This window comes from Balaenoptera musculus, chromosome X (genome assembly GCF_009873245.2).
Source record: "Balaenoptera musculus isolate JJ_BM4_2016_0621 chromosome X, mBalMus1.pri.v3, whole genome shotgun sequence".
NCBI lineage: Eukaryota > Metazoa > Chordata > Mammalia > Artiodactyla > Balaenopteridae > Balaenoptera > Balaenoptera musculus.
In genome coordinates this window covers 56,743,781-56,759,423 of record NC_045806.1, presented here as the reverse complement: position 1 = coordinate 56,759,423, position 15,643 = coordinate 56,743,781, and the positions used below count along the sequence as shown (strand labels likewise).

At 41.7% G+C, this 15,643-nt stretch overlaps 1 protein-coding gene across 1 annotated transcript in view; it reads right to left on the bottom strand.

Annotated features, from left to right (window-relative positions):
• Window positions 1–237: 237 nt before the first annotated feature.
• The window catches only part of KIF4A (kinesin family member 4A), a 126,713-nt gene continuing 111,307 nt past the window's right edge, over window positions 238–15,643 (bottom strand). The window contains exons 28-30 of the mRNA XM_036839578.1: window positions 2,985–3,101; window positions 1,246–1,368; window positions 238–970 (exon numbers count right to left, since the gene is read on the bottom strand). Coding sequence (XP_036695473.1) covers window positions 767–970; window positions 1,246–1,368; window positions 2,985–3,101 — 444 coding nt within the window. The 3' untranslated portion in view covers window positions 238–766. The remainder of the gene's footprint in view (window positions 971–1,245; window positions 1,369–2,984; window positions 3,102–15,643) is intronic.

Sequence of the window (15,643 nt, the reverse complement as noted above, 5' to 3'; positions counted from 1 at the left end):
CTAACCTCCTGAGATAACAGAGCAACATGAAGACACATGACTTGCTGCTCCATACTCCCCTCAGGGGATGAGGGCTGCTACAAGGCAGTGGGGCTTGGGCACTTGCACTGACTTTCCTTAATAGCGTTCCCAGGGGCGGAGGAACACAGGTTGAAATTGTATTTCTCCCTCTAGCACAGAAGACTCTTTCCAAACAGCAGATGGACTAAGATTTATTTATTTACTTAACATTAACATTTAAAAAGATTTCATTTACCTCAGCAACTTGAAAGACAATTGAGTGTACTATTAAAACACTTGAAGTCCAGAGACAAGAAAGATCCCAGCACCATTCTGGAGGTGGCGTGAAGATCTGTGCCAGGCCTCCAACCTAGGCTAGGCTCTGCCATGAAACTGAGACAACCTAAAGATAAGACAGCCTTGGCCTCGTTCCCACTGGGAGACAGCCCTAACTGCTCATGAGTAAGAGAGAGCTAGATTGTACTGAGGACTGGTTCCTCATGAGTCATCAGGAAGGTCAGTTGGTTCTCTCTTCAGCAGGTAGCTTAGCACCCTTCTGGAGAGGAGAGTAGTCGTCAGGGGCTGGGGGACTGGGCATGAAGTTGCCAACATCCAACAAAGGTTCCCTCTTTTTCAGTAACGTGCTGTTCCTTTTTTCAACAGCAAGAAACCTGAAATCAAGAGGAATCATGAAAAAAAACCCCTTCTGGCTGCAACCTGAAGGCATCTCCCAAGCCAGACCGGGGCAGATATGATGAGTCCAACTTCAGTGGGCCTCTTCTTCAATGGGGGAGCAGCCAGAGAAGAAGCTGGTATTGCTGGCCAGAGCTCGTTTCTTTTTCTTCCCTGGAGCTTTATTTTCTTGGGATTCTGTTGCTACATGTTTTGACTCTGGGAGGCCAAGGGAGGAGGCACCTGGAGCCGTGTTGTTTAATAGCACCTGCTCCACATCACACATCTCTTTCAGGATCTAGGAAGGACAGAGACAGCTATGACTAGATCTGGGGTAGGGACAGAGGCTCAGCGCAGCCTAGCCACTACAGATGTTTAGCACACTCCCAGTGGTATGAAGTGACCCCCCCAAATCGCTCTGTTGAAAAAACCAGACTCTAGCAGATGCCCAGTTCCCAGTTCCCAGCAAGCTGATTGTACCTTTACCTCCTTTTCTCCCACAGCTCTCTGTCAGCGCTAATGCAGAGATGGACGCTAATACATTTGGAAACACCTGGCTTTTAGGCCACCTACCTTGCTGTTGGGAGTGGCACAGACAGGGTTAAAGAAGCTCAATCCTGGGGTCACCTCTGTGGGATCCTCCAGTTTGAAGGAGCCTTCAGAATCCCGAGTCCGCTCAACAGTGCCCAAGCTATCCTGAGAATCAAGCAGACAGGGATATTAGAAATTCAGCTACTAGGGTTACACAATCAGTCTGCTCCCCTTCAGCCAGTGAGGTACCAGCTCTGAGGGCCTCATCAGTCAGTGTAAGCAGGTCTTAGGGTGACCCTGCTTGGGGAGGTCACAGTGCTCAAAAGCAGCCTCTGAAGGCAAAGGACTGGGTAGGAGAGCGGCACAGGACACATCATGAGGCAAGGTTTAAAACGAGGCTGAGCCTTGGTCATTTCTTTGATTAATCCTCTCCCCTCCCCAATCTACAATATACTTTTTAGCATTTCTACAGAGTGTTGCCTGTATTGGTCTTCCTTTCAGAGAGGAAGCTGAGGCCAAGAGAGAGAAGTTGCTTAGGTAACAAGGCGACTCTGTGGTAGAGCTTGGATTAGAATTATAGCCTGTTCTCATGGAAACTGAACTGGATTAAGAGTCAGGAAGCCTGAGGTCTAATCTTAGCTGCCATGACCAGCTGTATAATATCACGCGAGTCACTTAAGCTTATCTCTGGGCCTTAGTTTCCTTCTCTGTAAAATGGCAGTATTGGACTAGATCAGTGGTTTTCCAACTGAAATTCTAAGAGGAAACTCGATATATAAACAAGTAAAGAGCAAGTTGCTTTGGTTGGCACAGGGTCAAACTGAGCTGGGCCACACTCCTCTGCCTGGAAGCACTTCCATGGAGCCACTATAGGACTCTAGAACCCAAACTGAGAAAAGCACAGGCATAGAGAATCCTGAAGGTCCTTCTGCAATGCTACTTCTACAGTTCTTAGCCTGACCTCTAGCTTGCCACCTTAGTCCTCTAATGACTACCTACCTCAGAAGTTTTTTTAATAGAAGACCCAGGGCAAAACTGCGCCCATATAGATGGTTAAGAAATGCACGGTGAACTAGTCTTGCTAAAATTCCTGTGTATCACACAGAGAGCAGTAGGAATGAGCTTTTGCCGTGGGCACAGGTAGGCATAAGGCAAGTTCGGGCATCTGACCTGCTTGGTGCTGCACTTCTCGTACACATTTCGTTTCTCTGAGTTTGCTATCCCTGGGAGCAAAAAAGAACAGCTACAGTTAACTTGGCTCAGAACAGTGCCTATCAGAAAGACCAAGTTCCTGTGGGTCTTTTCCTAGAGCCATGGAATAGCTGGTTCCCATGGAGAAGGTCTAAGTAACTAATGTCTCAAGATGTCAGAAGGATTAACTTCCTTCCTGGAAGCTGCTACCTCAGCACGTGGCCCTTAAAATTCCAGCTAAGCCTCTGGACTAGTTTGATCCTGCATGGCTGTATGCCTGTAAATGCTTGCTCTACTGTTCCTTGCTTGTGCCTTAGACACTGTACAGAAATTTTACAGCCAAGGCTAGGGGTGGGGAGCTGCATATCTGGGAATCTCCTGGGAGGGGCTGTGGCTTCTGAAGGGGTTGTGTGGACAGGCTAGCAGCAAGGAAGAAGGACTGAGAAGCGAAATGTCTTTTTCTGGTTGCAGAAGAAGGGTAGGAAGGGCTGTGCAGGAGACTCTGGCTTTCAGGAGGGAAGGTAGAAGAAAAGGGCAGAAACTGCTGGGAGATCTGAAAGGATGGTGAGGGACGACAGCACTGATCCTACCTTGCCTTGCTGACGGTTCCTACACTTTGTGGGGTCACAGCTGCAGTCCGCACCACAGTCCAACTTCTGTCTCCTGCACCCGCACTGCTTGTTCCCACACCAGCCCTTGCAGGAACACTGCAAAGCAGGTTTGTAGAAAGACACATTACTGAGTCAGAAGACTAGGTTTGAAGTACCTTCCCTTCATTCTCAGGCCATTCTAGAAAAACTGGAAAGTACCATCAACTTTACTAAGCTTCTATCTCCTCAGTCCTCTCTTTAGTGAAACAATGATCACCAAGAACCCCCATAGGTTTTCTAAGAACAAGTCATGCCACACTTTTGGGATAGTATACTTGAAAGATGGATTGGATGGATACCATAATAATGCAGGGAAACTGACAAAGATCCTCATGATGATTTTATGGCCAAAGTGAAGAACTATGAGATGAATGGGAGTAGAATTAGGCATATTTAAGGACTGAGTATAGTTGCTCAGTATCCTTAGATCTACCCAGCTGTACTTTCATCCAACTCACATTTCTACAGTTTGTTAGTGTCAGCCTAGGCTTTGTCCTCAGCAGTTTAACCATTCAACATTTTAATAAATCACTGATGATATGAAATAAAATCATTTACATTTGTATAGCACTTTACAGTTTTCCGAGTACTTTCATATATAGAAATGCAAAATCTCATTTGAATCTCATAGCCAGTCTACAAGGTAGGCATATTTATCAGCTGTAACAATGACACAAAGCTGGAAGGATGATTAATATGTAAGATAATAGAATCACAATTCAAAAATATTTTGACTGGCTGGAATTATGGGCTGGAAGTAGACAGAAAAGTTATAACAGGGATAAATGTAAGTCTGGCATTAAGTTCCCCCCAAATCAGCCATATAAATGTAATGTTGTGGGGGGGAGATCTGGCTTAAAAGTAGTTTGTGCAGGGAATTCCCTGGCGGTCCAGTGGTTAGGACCCAGAGCTTTCACTGCCGAGGGCCCAAGGGCCCAGGTTCAATCCCTGGTTGGGGAACTAAGATCCCACAAGCAAGAAGGGAGCCCGTGCTTACACAGAGCTGGAACTCCTGGCTTGGGGTCTCTTCCCTCTGCTGTCACTGAACTGCCCTGGAGCCCGAGCGGAGGGCGGCCTCACTGAGGCTGTCGGCTCTGGAGGGGTCCCAGCAGCCGAAGCCACGACAGTCCTGGGGACCATGGGATGGATCACTCATCCTGGGGTAAGCCAGCTGCCACGTCATGAGGACACTCAAGCAGCCCTAAGGAGAGATCCATGTGTCAAGGAACTGAGGCCTCCTACCTACAGCCACATGACCGTGTGGATGACAGGCTCGTGGTGCTCCAGCCAGGTATCAGGGCTGTGCCTCTGAGGTGGGAGAGCCAACTTCAGGACACTGGTCCACAAGAGACCTCCCAGCTCCATGTAATATCAAACGGCGAAAATCTCCCAGAGATCTCCATCTCAACGCCAAGACCCAGCTCCACTCAACGACCAGCAAGCTACAGTGCTGGACACCCTCTGCCAAACAACTAGCAAGACAGGAACACAGTCCCATCCATTAGCAGAGAGGCTGGCTAAAATAATAAAAAGGCCACAGACATCCCAAAACACACCACCAGATGTGGACCTGCCCACCAGAAAGACAAGATTCAGCCTCATCCACCAGAACACAAGCACTAGTCCCCTCCACCAGGAAGCCTACACAACCCACTGAACCAACCTTAGCCACTGGGGACAGACACCAAAAACAACGGGAACTACGAACCTGCAGCCTGCGAAAAGGAGACCCCAAACACAGTAAGTTAAGCAAAATGAGAAGACAGAGAGACACACAGCAGATGAAGGAGCAAGGCAAACACCCACCAGACCTAACAAATGAAGAGGAAATAGGCAGCCTACTTGAAAAAGAATTCAGAATAATGATAGCAAAGATGATCCAAAATCTTGGAAATAGAATGGAGAAAATACAAGAAACATTTAACAAGGAGTTAGAAGAACTAAAGAGCAAACAAACAGTGATGAACAACACAATAAATGAAATTAAAAATTCTCTAGAAGGGATCAATAGCAGAATAACTAAGGCAGAAGAACGGATAAGTGACCTGGAAGATAAAATAGTGGAAATAACTAGTGCAGAGCAGAATAAAGAAAAAAGAATGAAAAGAATAGAGGACAGTCTCAGAGACCTCTGGGACAACATTAAATGCACCAACATTCGAATTATAGGGGTCCCAGAAGAAGAAGAGAAAAAGAAAGGGACTGAGAAAATATTTGAAGAGATTATAGTTGAAAACTTCCCTAATATGGGAAAGGAAATAGTTAATCAAGTCCAGGAAGCACAGAGAGTCCCATACAGGATAAATCCAAGGAGAAACACGCCAGGACACATATAAATCAAACTATCAAAAATTAAATACAGGGCTTCCCTGGTGGTGCAGTGGTTAAGAATCCACCTGCCAATGCAGGGGACATGGGTTCTAGCCCTGTTCTGGGAAGATCCCACATGCTGCTGAGTAACTAAGCCCGTGCGCCACAACTACTGAGCCTGCGCTCTAGAGCCCATGAGCCACAACTACTGAGCCCACATGCCACAACTACTGAAGCCTGCGTGTCTAGAGCCCATGATCCACAGCAAGAGAAGCCACCACAATGAGAGGCCCGTGAACCGCAACGAAGAGTAGGCCCTGCTTGCCGCAACTAGAGAAAGCCCACTCACAGCAATGAAGACCTAATGCAGCCAAAATAAATAAATAAATAAATAAATTAATAAAAAGTACTTCTTTAAAAAAAAAAGAAAAAAAATTAAATACAAAGAAAAAATATTAAAAGCAGCAAGGGAAAATCAACAAATAACACATAAGGGAATCCCCATAAGGTTAACAGCTGATCTTTCAGCAGAAACTCTGCAAGCCAGAAGGGAGTGGCAGGACATATTTAACGTGATGAAGGAGAAAAACCTACAACCAAGATTACTCTACCCACCAAGGATCTCATTCAGATTTGATGGAGAAATTAAAACCTTTACAGACAAGCAAAAGCTAAGAGAATTCAGCACCACCAAACCAGCTTTACAACAAATGCTAAAGGAAATTCTCTAGACAGGAAACACAAGAGAAGGAAAAGACCTACAATAACAAACCCAAAACAATTAAGAAAATGGTATTAGGAACATACATATCGATAATTACCTTAAATGAAAATGGATTAAATGCTTCAACCAAAAGACAAAGACTGGCGGAATGGATACAAAAACAAGACCCATATATATGCTGTCTACAAGAGACCCACCTCAGACCTAGGGACACATACAGACTGAAAGTGAGGGGATGGAAAAAGATATTCCATGCAAATGGAAATCAAAGAAAGCTGGAGTAGCAATTCTCATATCAGACAAAATAGACTTTAAAATAAAGACTATTGTAAGAGATAAAGAAGGACATTACATAATGATCAAGGGATCAATCCAAGAAGAAGATATAAGAATTGTAAATATTTACGCACCCAACATAGGAACACCTCATACATAAGGCAAATACTAACAGCCATAAAAGGGGAAATCGACAGTAACACAATAGTGGGGGACTTGAACACCTCACTTACACCAATGGACAGATCATCCAAAATGAAAATAAATAAGGAAACACAAGCTTTAAATGATACATTAAACAAGACGGACTTAACTGATATTTATAGGACATTCCATCTCAAAACAGCAGACTACACTTTCTTCTCAATTGCACATGGAACATTCTCCAGGATAGATCATATCTTGGGTCACAAATCAAGCCTTGGTAAACTTAAGAAAATTGAAATCGTATCAAGTATCTTTTCCGACCACAATGCTGAGACTAGATATCAATTACAGGAAAAAATCTGTAAAAAATACAAACACATGGAGGCTAAACAATACACTACTTAATAACGAAGAGATCCCTGAAGAAATCAAAGAGGAAATCAAAAAACACGTAGAAACAAATGACAATGAAAACACGATGACCCAAAACCTATGGGATGCAGCAAAAGCAGTTCTAAGAGGGAAGTTTATAGCAATACAATCCTACCTTACGAAAAAAGAAACAACTCAAATAAACAACCTAACCTTACACCTAAAGCAATTAGAGAAAGAAGAACAAAAAAACCCCAAAGTTAGCAGAAGGAAAGAAATCATAAAGATCAGATCAGAAAGAAATGAAAAAGAAATGAAGGACACTATAGCAAAGATCAATAAAACTAAAAGCTGGTTCTTTGAGAAGATAAACAAAACTGATAAACCATTAGCCAGACTCATCAAGAAAAAAAAGGGAGAAGACTTAAATCAATAGAATTAGAAATGAAAAAGGAGAAGTAACAACTGACACTGAAGAAATACAAAGGATCATAAGAGATTACTACAAGCAACTATACGCCAATAAAATGGACAACCTGGAAGAAATGGACAAATTCTTAGAAATGCACAACCTTCCAAGACTGAACCAGGAAGAAACGGAAAATATGAACAGACCAATCACAAGCACTGAAATTGAAACTGTGATAAATAATCTTCCAACAAACAAAAGCCCAGGAACAGATGGCTTCACAGGCGAATTGTATCAAACATTTAGAGAAGAGCTAACACCCATCCTTCTCAAACTCTTCCAAAATATAGCAGAGGGAGGAACACTCCCAAAGTCATTCTACGAGGCCACCATCACCCTGATACCAAAACCAGACAAAGATGTCACAAAGAAAAAAAACTACAGGCCAATATCACTGATGAACATAGATGCAAGAATCCTCAACAAAATACTAGCAAACAGAATCCAACAGCACATTAAAAGGATCATACACCATGATCAAGTGGGGTTTTTCCCAGGAATTCAAGGATTCTTCAATATATGCAAATCAATCAATGTGATATACCATATTAACAAATTGAAGGAGAAAAACCATATGATCATCTCAATAGATGCAGAGAAAGCTTTCGACAAAATTCAACACCCATTTATGATAAAAACACTCCAGAAAGTAGGCATAGAGGGAACTTTCCTCAACATAATAAAGGCCATATATGACAAACCCACAGCCAACATCGTCCTCAATGGTGAAAAACTGAAACCATTTCCACTAAGATCAGGAACAAGACAAGGTTGCCCACTCTCACCACTGTTATTCAACATAGTTTTGGAAGTTTTAGCCACAGCAATCAGAGAAGAAAAAGAAATAAAAGGAATCCAAATTGGAAAAGAAGTAAAACTGTCACTGTTTGCAGATGACATGATACTATACATAGAGTACCCTAAAGATGTTACCAGAAAACTACTAGAGCTAATCAATGAATTTGGTAAAGTAGCAGGATACAAAATTAATGCACAGAAATCTCTTGCATCCCTATACACTAAAGATGAAAACTCTGAAAGTGAAATTAAGAAAACACTCCCATTTACCACTGCAACAAAAAGAATAAAATACCTAGGAATAAACCTACCTAAGGAGACAAAAGACCTGTATGCAGAAAACTATAAGACACTGATGAAAGAAATTAAAGATGATACAAATAGATGGCGAGATATACCATGTTCTTGGATTGGAAGAATCAACATTGTGAAAATGACTGTACTATACTCAAAGCAATCTACAGATTCAATGCAATCCCTATCAAACTACCACTGGCATTTTTCACAGAACTAGAACAAAAAATTTCACAATTTGCATGGAAACACAAAAGACCCCAAATAGCCAAAGCAAACTTGAGAAAGAACAACGGAGCTGGAGGAATCAGGCTCCCTGACTTCAGACTATACTACAAAGCTACGGTAATCAAGACAGTATGGTACTGGCACAAAAACAGAAACATAGATCAATGGAACAGGATAGAAAGCCCACAGATAAACCCACGCACATATGGTCACCTTATCTTTGATAAAGGAGGTAAGCATATACAGTGGAGAAAAGACAGCCTCTTCAATAATCGGTGCTGGGAAAACTGGACAGCTACATGTAAAAGAATGAAATTAGAACACTCCCTAACACCATACACAAAAATAAACTCAAAATGGATTAAAGACCTAAATGTAAGGCCAGACACTATCAAACTCTTAGAGGAAAACATAGGCAGAACACTCTATGACATAAATTACAGCAAGATCCTTTTTGACCCACCTCCTAGAGAAATGGAAATAAAAACACAAATAAACAAATGGGACCTAATGAAACTTAAAAGCTTTTGCACAGCAAAGAAACCATAAACAAGACCAAAAGACAACCCTCAGAATGGGAGAAAATATTTGCAAATGAAGCAACTGACAAAGGATTAATCTCCAAAATTTACAAGCAGCTCATTCAGCTCAATATCAAAAAAACAAACAACCCAATCCAAAAATGGGCAGAAGACCTAAATAGACATTTCTCCGAAGAAGATATACAGATTGCCAACAAACACATGAAAGAATGCTCAACATCATTAATCATTAGAGAAATGCAAATCAAAACTACAATGAGATATCATTTCACACCACTCAGAATGGCCATCATCAAAAAATGTACAAACAATAAATGCTGGAGAGGGTGTGGAGAAAAGGGAACCCTCTTGCACTGTTGGTGGGAATGTAAATTGATACAGCCACTATGGAGAACAGTATGGACGTTCCTTAAAAAACTAAAAATAGAACTACCATACAACCCAGCAATCCCACTACTGGGCATATACCCTGAGAAAACCATAATTCAAAAAGAGTCATGTACCACAATGTTCATTGCAGCTCTATTTACAATAGCCAGGACATGGAAGCAACCTAAGTGTCCATCGACAGATGAATGGATAAAGAAGATGTGGCACATATATACAATGGATTACTCAGCCATAAAAAGAAACAAAATTGAGTTATTTGTAGTGAGGTGGATGGACCTAGAGTCTGTCATACAGAGTGAAGTAAGTCAGAAAGAGAAAAACAAATACAGTATGCTAACACATACATATGGAATCTTAAAAAAAAAAAAAAAGGTCATGAAGAACCTAGGGGCAAGACAGGAATAAAGACACAGACCTACTAGAGAATGGACTTGAGGATACGGGGAGGAGGAAGGGTAACCTGGGACAAAGTGAGAGAGTGGCATGGACATATATACACTACCAAATGTAAAATACATAGCTAGTGGGAAGCAGCCGCAAGCACAGAGAGATCAGCTCTGTGCTTTGTGACCACCTAGAGGGGTGGGATAGGGAGGGTGGGAGGGAGGGAGACGCAAGAGGGAAGAGATATGGGGACATATGTATATGTATAACTGATTCCCTTTGTTATAAAGCAGAAACTAACACACCACTGTAAAGCAATTATACTCCAATAAAGATGTTAAAAAAAAAAAAAGATCCCACAAGCTGCGCGGTACAGCCAAAAAAAAAGTAGTTTGTGCAAAAAGGGACTAGGGATTTGAGGTGTCAGCAAGCTTCATGAGTCAACAGTGTGAAATAGCTGTCAAAAAGCAAGTCAGTCAGGCAGAAATTTGGAGTTCAGAAATCACAGGGAGAGAATGTTTCACTAAACCCTGGGTCAGTCAGACTCCATTTGAAATGATATATCCTATTTTAGGGCCCCATAATTTTTTTTAGGCATATAAAAAGTGTAGACAATAACAAAACCCCACTAATATCCCCAACCCTCCCTTGATGAGTAAAATACAGATAGAACTGAAGCCTCCTGTCTACGCTTTCCTGATCCCCTTCACCTCCCTCCCTCCCAGGGGCAGTCTCTTGAATTAGGTGCTTATTATCCTATGCATGCCTTTTTACCACATGTGAGTTTTTATTTAAAATATGTAAGGAATTATCTTACACACTTTTAAACTTTATATAAATGGTATCTTATCATCCGTTGATGCATGTAGCTCCTGTTCCATTCATTTTCACTCTACGAGTATGCCACAATTTACCCATACTCCTCATAGTGCCATATTTCACACTTACAACAAGGCTGCAGTAGTAATAGCTGACATCACCGTGTGCCAGGCACTGTTACAAGTGCTTTCCATGTATTAAGCCCATTTTATCAATAAGTATGTTTCCTTGTGCACACATTCAGGAGTCCACTGTGTATATGTGCTTCATAAAGAGGGAATTAAACAAAAAGGGGGCGGGTGACCAGCATTATAGGAAGTGATGTTGTAAGAGAAATGGTGGAAGAAAGTAGGATAGTTTGGCTTGAAACAAATATAGGTGACAGAGCTCACAGAATGATGGATTAGAGTCACAGGAGACCTCAGTGACCATCTAAAGCCTGATTTGATGTATGAAGCCCCACTCAAACATCCCTGGTCTTATTATCCAATGCTCTATTTATCCTGAGATGATAACAGTTTCTATATAACTTCTGACCTCAGGACCAAATTCTGCCATCTGGAATGACATGGAATCAATTTAACCCCACTTTCACAGCATATATGTTCAAACCCTGAGCATCATTTTCACTCCCCAGTCCCACTCTGTCCAAATCCTCTCACAGCTAAATATACCTAGCTCCCTCAATGATTCACCACATGACATGGTTTCCAAGAATTCTCACCACCTTGGCTATATACCAATTTGTCCAAGTTCATCTTTAATTGTGACATCCAGAAATGAGCATAACTTTCTAAATGTGGTGTGACCATCGTGAAGCAGATTGAGACAAACACCTCCCTTGTTATGAACTCCATAGCTCTGCTAATGGGTCCTAAAATCACAGTAGATTTTTTCCCTTGTCATATCTTTGTGGATTCATACTGCGTTTACAGTTAAATTCAAGCCCTCGAGTCTGTTTCATATGGACAACCATCACCATTGTTCTGTAGTTGTGAGGGTAAAAGAAACCATTAAAACATCTTCCCCCTCGCCCGCATTATGAGAATAATATATAGTACTTTATAAAATCTGAAAATCAAAACCATGATTTTTAATATTTAACAGTTGTATATAGTCTTTCATCATGTGGAAGTGTCAATTTACTTAACCAGTCACCTAACGTTAGATATTAAGATTGTTTTGAAAGAAATTGTTTGCCATTATAAATCATGTTACAGCAAATATCCTGGTACATAAATACAATCCAAATCTTACCATGATTGACAAGGCCTCTGATTACGCCTCTGACCCGACCTTGTACTGCACTCTCCCACTTCTCAGTATCCTCCAGCCTCACTGGCCTCTTCAGCTGTTCCTTGATAAGCCAAGCTCATTCCTGCCCCGAGGCCTTTGCATTTACTGTTTCCTTTTCCTGAAATGTTTTCCTCATTTTTTTCCTGACTTGCTCCTTCACTTTGTTCAGATCTCAGCTTAAATATCTCCTCTTCAGAGAGGCCTCTCCCAAACACTCGTCCAAAGTACTCTTTTCCTACCCCATCATTCTCTATGATTTGACTATATTTTCTTTTTATCTCTTATCATCTAAAATTATTTTATTTGTTTTTCTGGTCACTATGAGTCTCTCTCCACAAGAATGTCTCCAGTTTCATGAGGCCAAGGATTTTACCTGTCTTGTTTATTGCATCCTCAGCACCTAGAAGCAGTGCCTGATACATAGTTTGATGCTCAAAAAAGATTTATAAATCTTTTTACATATCAATGACTATTTCCTTAGTATAAATACCTATGTGTATAATTATTGAGCCAAAGGATAGGAACATTTTTAAGGCTTTTGATGCATATTTTCAAGTTGCTTTCCAGAAAGGTATGCCAAACTACACTTCTTTTTTTTTTTTTTAAAGATTTATTTATTGATTGCTCTGTTGGGTCTTCGTTTCTGTGCGAGGGCTTTCTCTAGTTGCGGCAAGCGGGGGCCACTCTTCATCGCGATGCGCAGGCCCCTCACTATCATGGCCTCTCTTGTTGCGGAGCACAGGCTCCAGACGCGCAGTCTCAGTAGTTGTGGCTAACGGGCCTAGCTGCTCCGCGGCATGTGGGATCTTCCCAGACCAGGGCTCGAACCCGCGTCCCCTGCATTAGCAGGCAGATTCTCAACCACTGCGCCACCAGGGAAGCCCAATGCCAAACTACACTTCTAACAACAACAGACAGGAATGCCCACCTTTGTCACTTTTGCCAACACTGGACATAACAAGAAAAACCCCCTAACTTTGCTTCTTTGAATAAGACAGAGCAAAAGACAGAGTTCTATGACATGTCCTAGAGACACCTCGCCAGGATGACATTGATCCATTGATTGCTACAGGCTGGGTATGTCCTCTGACCACTTACACATTTATCTATATTATATGCCTCAAAAACACTCTATTACCCTGTCCATGTGTCTCTATTTTATCCAAAGTACAAGAGTGGCATCTGAAGGGCTATCATAAGGAAGAACAATTAGACTTTTACATAGCCAAGACTCACTGGGATGATTTATAGGACAGCTCAACAAGGAACTACTTTCCAACACCTACTTGGAATACAATGGGCTGCCCTGTCTCACGACTGTGAGCCTCCCCCTACTAGATTGCTTGTTTTCAAGCAAGCAGAGGCTAGATAAACACCTGGGAGTGGTATTATAGAACAGTCATGACGTACATGACAGATGTATTCACACAAATGCCATGTGCACTAGCTTTAGCTTCATCCTATTTTCTCTCACACCAGGACGCAGATCAGAATATAAGAGAGGGAGCAAGATCTTGCCACAGACAAAATGTCAAATATGATGTATGTGGGGTGTGTGTGTATCACAACTGCTAGCAACCCACCAGCATGTCCCAACACCATAGCTGAGAACCACTATAATAGAGAGATTGTTTATATAAAAGAAGTGGGAAGTCGAGATGAAAGACCTCTGGGGTTCCTTTAAGCCGGTGGTTCTCAACCCTGGCTGCACATAAAAAATCTCTGGGAAGCTTTTCAAAAAGGCCAGGTCCCACCTCAGACCAATTAAATCAGAATATCTGGGGGTGGGGTCCCAGGATCCCTGTGTTTAAAAGCTCCCTGGGGGATCCTAACCGTGCAGCCAGGGTTGAGAATTATTTCTTTAGACTCTATAATTCTTCTAGCACTGATTTCAGTGTTACATTATATCTCAGAATGATAAGATCTGGTAAAAATTGTAACATAAAGGATACCAGGCTAGGAATTAGGAGCCTTGGGCTCTAGTCTTATATTTAATACTTGGCATGACCTTGGACAAGTCACTCCATCCAAGTTTATCTCCATTCTTTCATGACTAGAGACCAGAATACCTCCTCCCTCTTTTCTGCCAAAGGGGACAAATGGGAATATTTGTTAAAATGCTTACAGTGCTTTAATAACAATACCGGCATGATATTTTATCCTTCACAAGGTGCTCTTGCATATATTCCTTCTTTTAACTTCTCAGATACCATATAACCCCATATAAAGGTAGTATTATTAAAACCCATTTATTAAAAACAACAACAACAAAACCCATTTACACAACTTTGACTGTTACTTTGACTCAGGATATTAGTGCTGGAAGGGACCTTATATATCACTATTCCAGCCTCGTCCCTTTATTACATAAATAAGGAATCTGAGGCTCAGAGAGATTAAGAGACTTGCTTAAGGCCATCCAACTAAACAGTGGCAAAGTCAAGACTAGAACTCATGTCTACCTGGCTTCTAAGCTATCATTTCTTTACTACAGCACACGGCCTATCCTTCGGCATCTCCTTAGTACAGATAGGAAATATGGCTGAATGAGGACACCTAGTTTTTTCAGCATTAGCTTTGGACAAGTCATCATTTTGGTACCTGCTGCAGTCTCCTTTGCAGATACCTAGTGACTCATACCAGCCCACTTCAGCTGGGTTGAAACAATAATAATCAGGATGGCCTTCATGCAAAGCATCAAGGTCTACAGCTGATGTGTCTACAAGCAGTCTGATCAAAGAGCAGTCCATGTACTTCGAGGCCTCCAAAAGGGAGAAACTAGATTGTATGTCAACTTGCTCCCCTTAAAACCCAGTTATATTCTCAAGTTATAAAATCAGGGAAAAAGCCTAGAAAAGAATCATCTCTCAGTGTTTTAGAGACAGGATTTATCATTGATAGCAAATATCACTTACTTGCATTTTTGGCTATACTTCTATATTTCCTTTTTAAGCTTACAGCAACAGTGCTATTATATCTACGCTTGTGTGTGTGTGTGTGTGTGTGTGTGTGTCTGTGTGTGTGTGTATGATAAGCTTTCCTCAAGGACAAGTATACCCATATTTGCTTGCCATTTGGAAACTCCTTCCCCAGAGTTTTAGGTCCTCTACCATTTGTTCCTGTGTGTACTTCTCACCTGTGCTTCCTATTACTTGGCTGACCTTTTCATCAACAATCAGCTCATGCTTACCACTTCAACCACAGTAGAGAGCATAAATGTTTGCTGAGTAAGTGAATCAAAGTCAGACATGTTCTGCCCCACTTACTCTCAGTGTCCCAGCTCTGTGTCCCGCTACTATCTCTACTATCAAGTCTTTGCAATATGCTATTCATTGTGCCAGAAAATGGCTTCCCAGGTGCTCCCAAGACTGTATTTCCCTTTCTGTCTTATAATGCAGCAAGAGTCGTCTCTTTCATGGCATGTTCATAAACTATATCTACTTGGTTTGGCTTTACAGTCACTCTTAAAAGCCCCTCAGTCCATCTCCCTGAGATGAGTATGCTGAGGTCCTGTGATGTGTTCCTATTTCTTTGGCTTGTTTTCCCATTA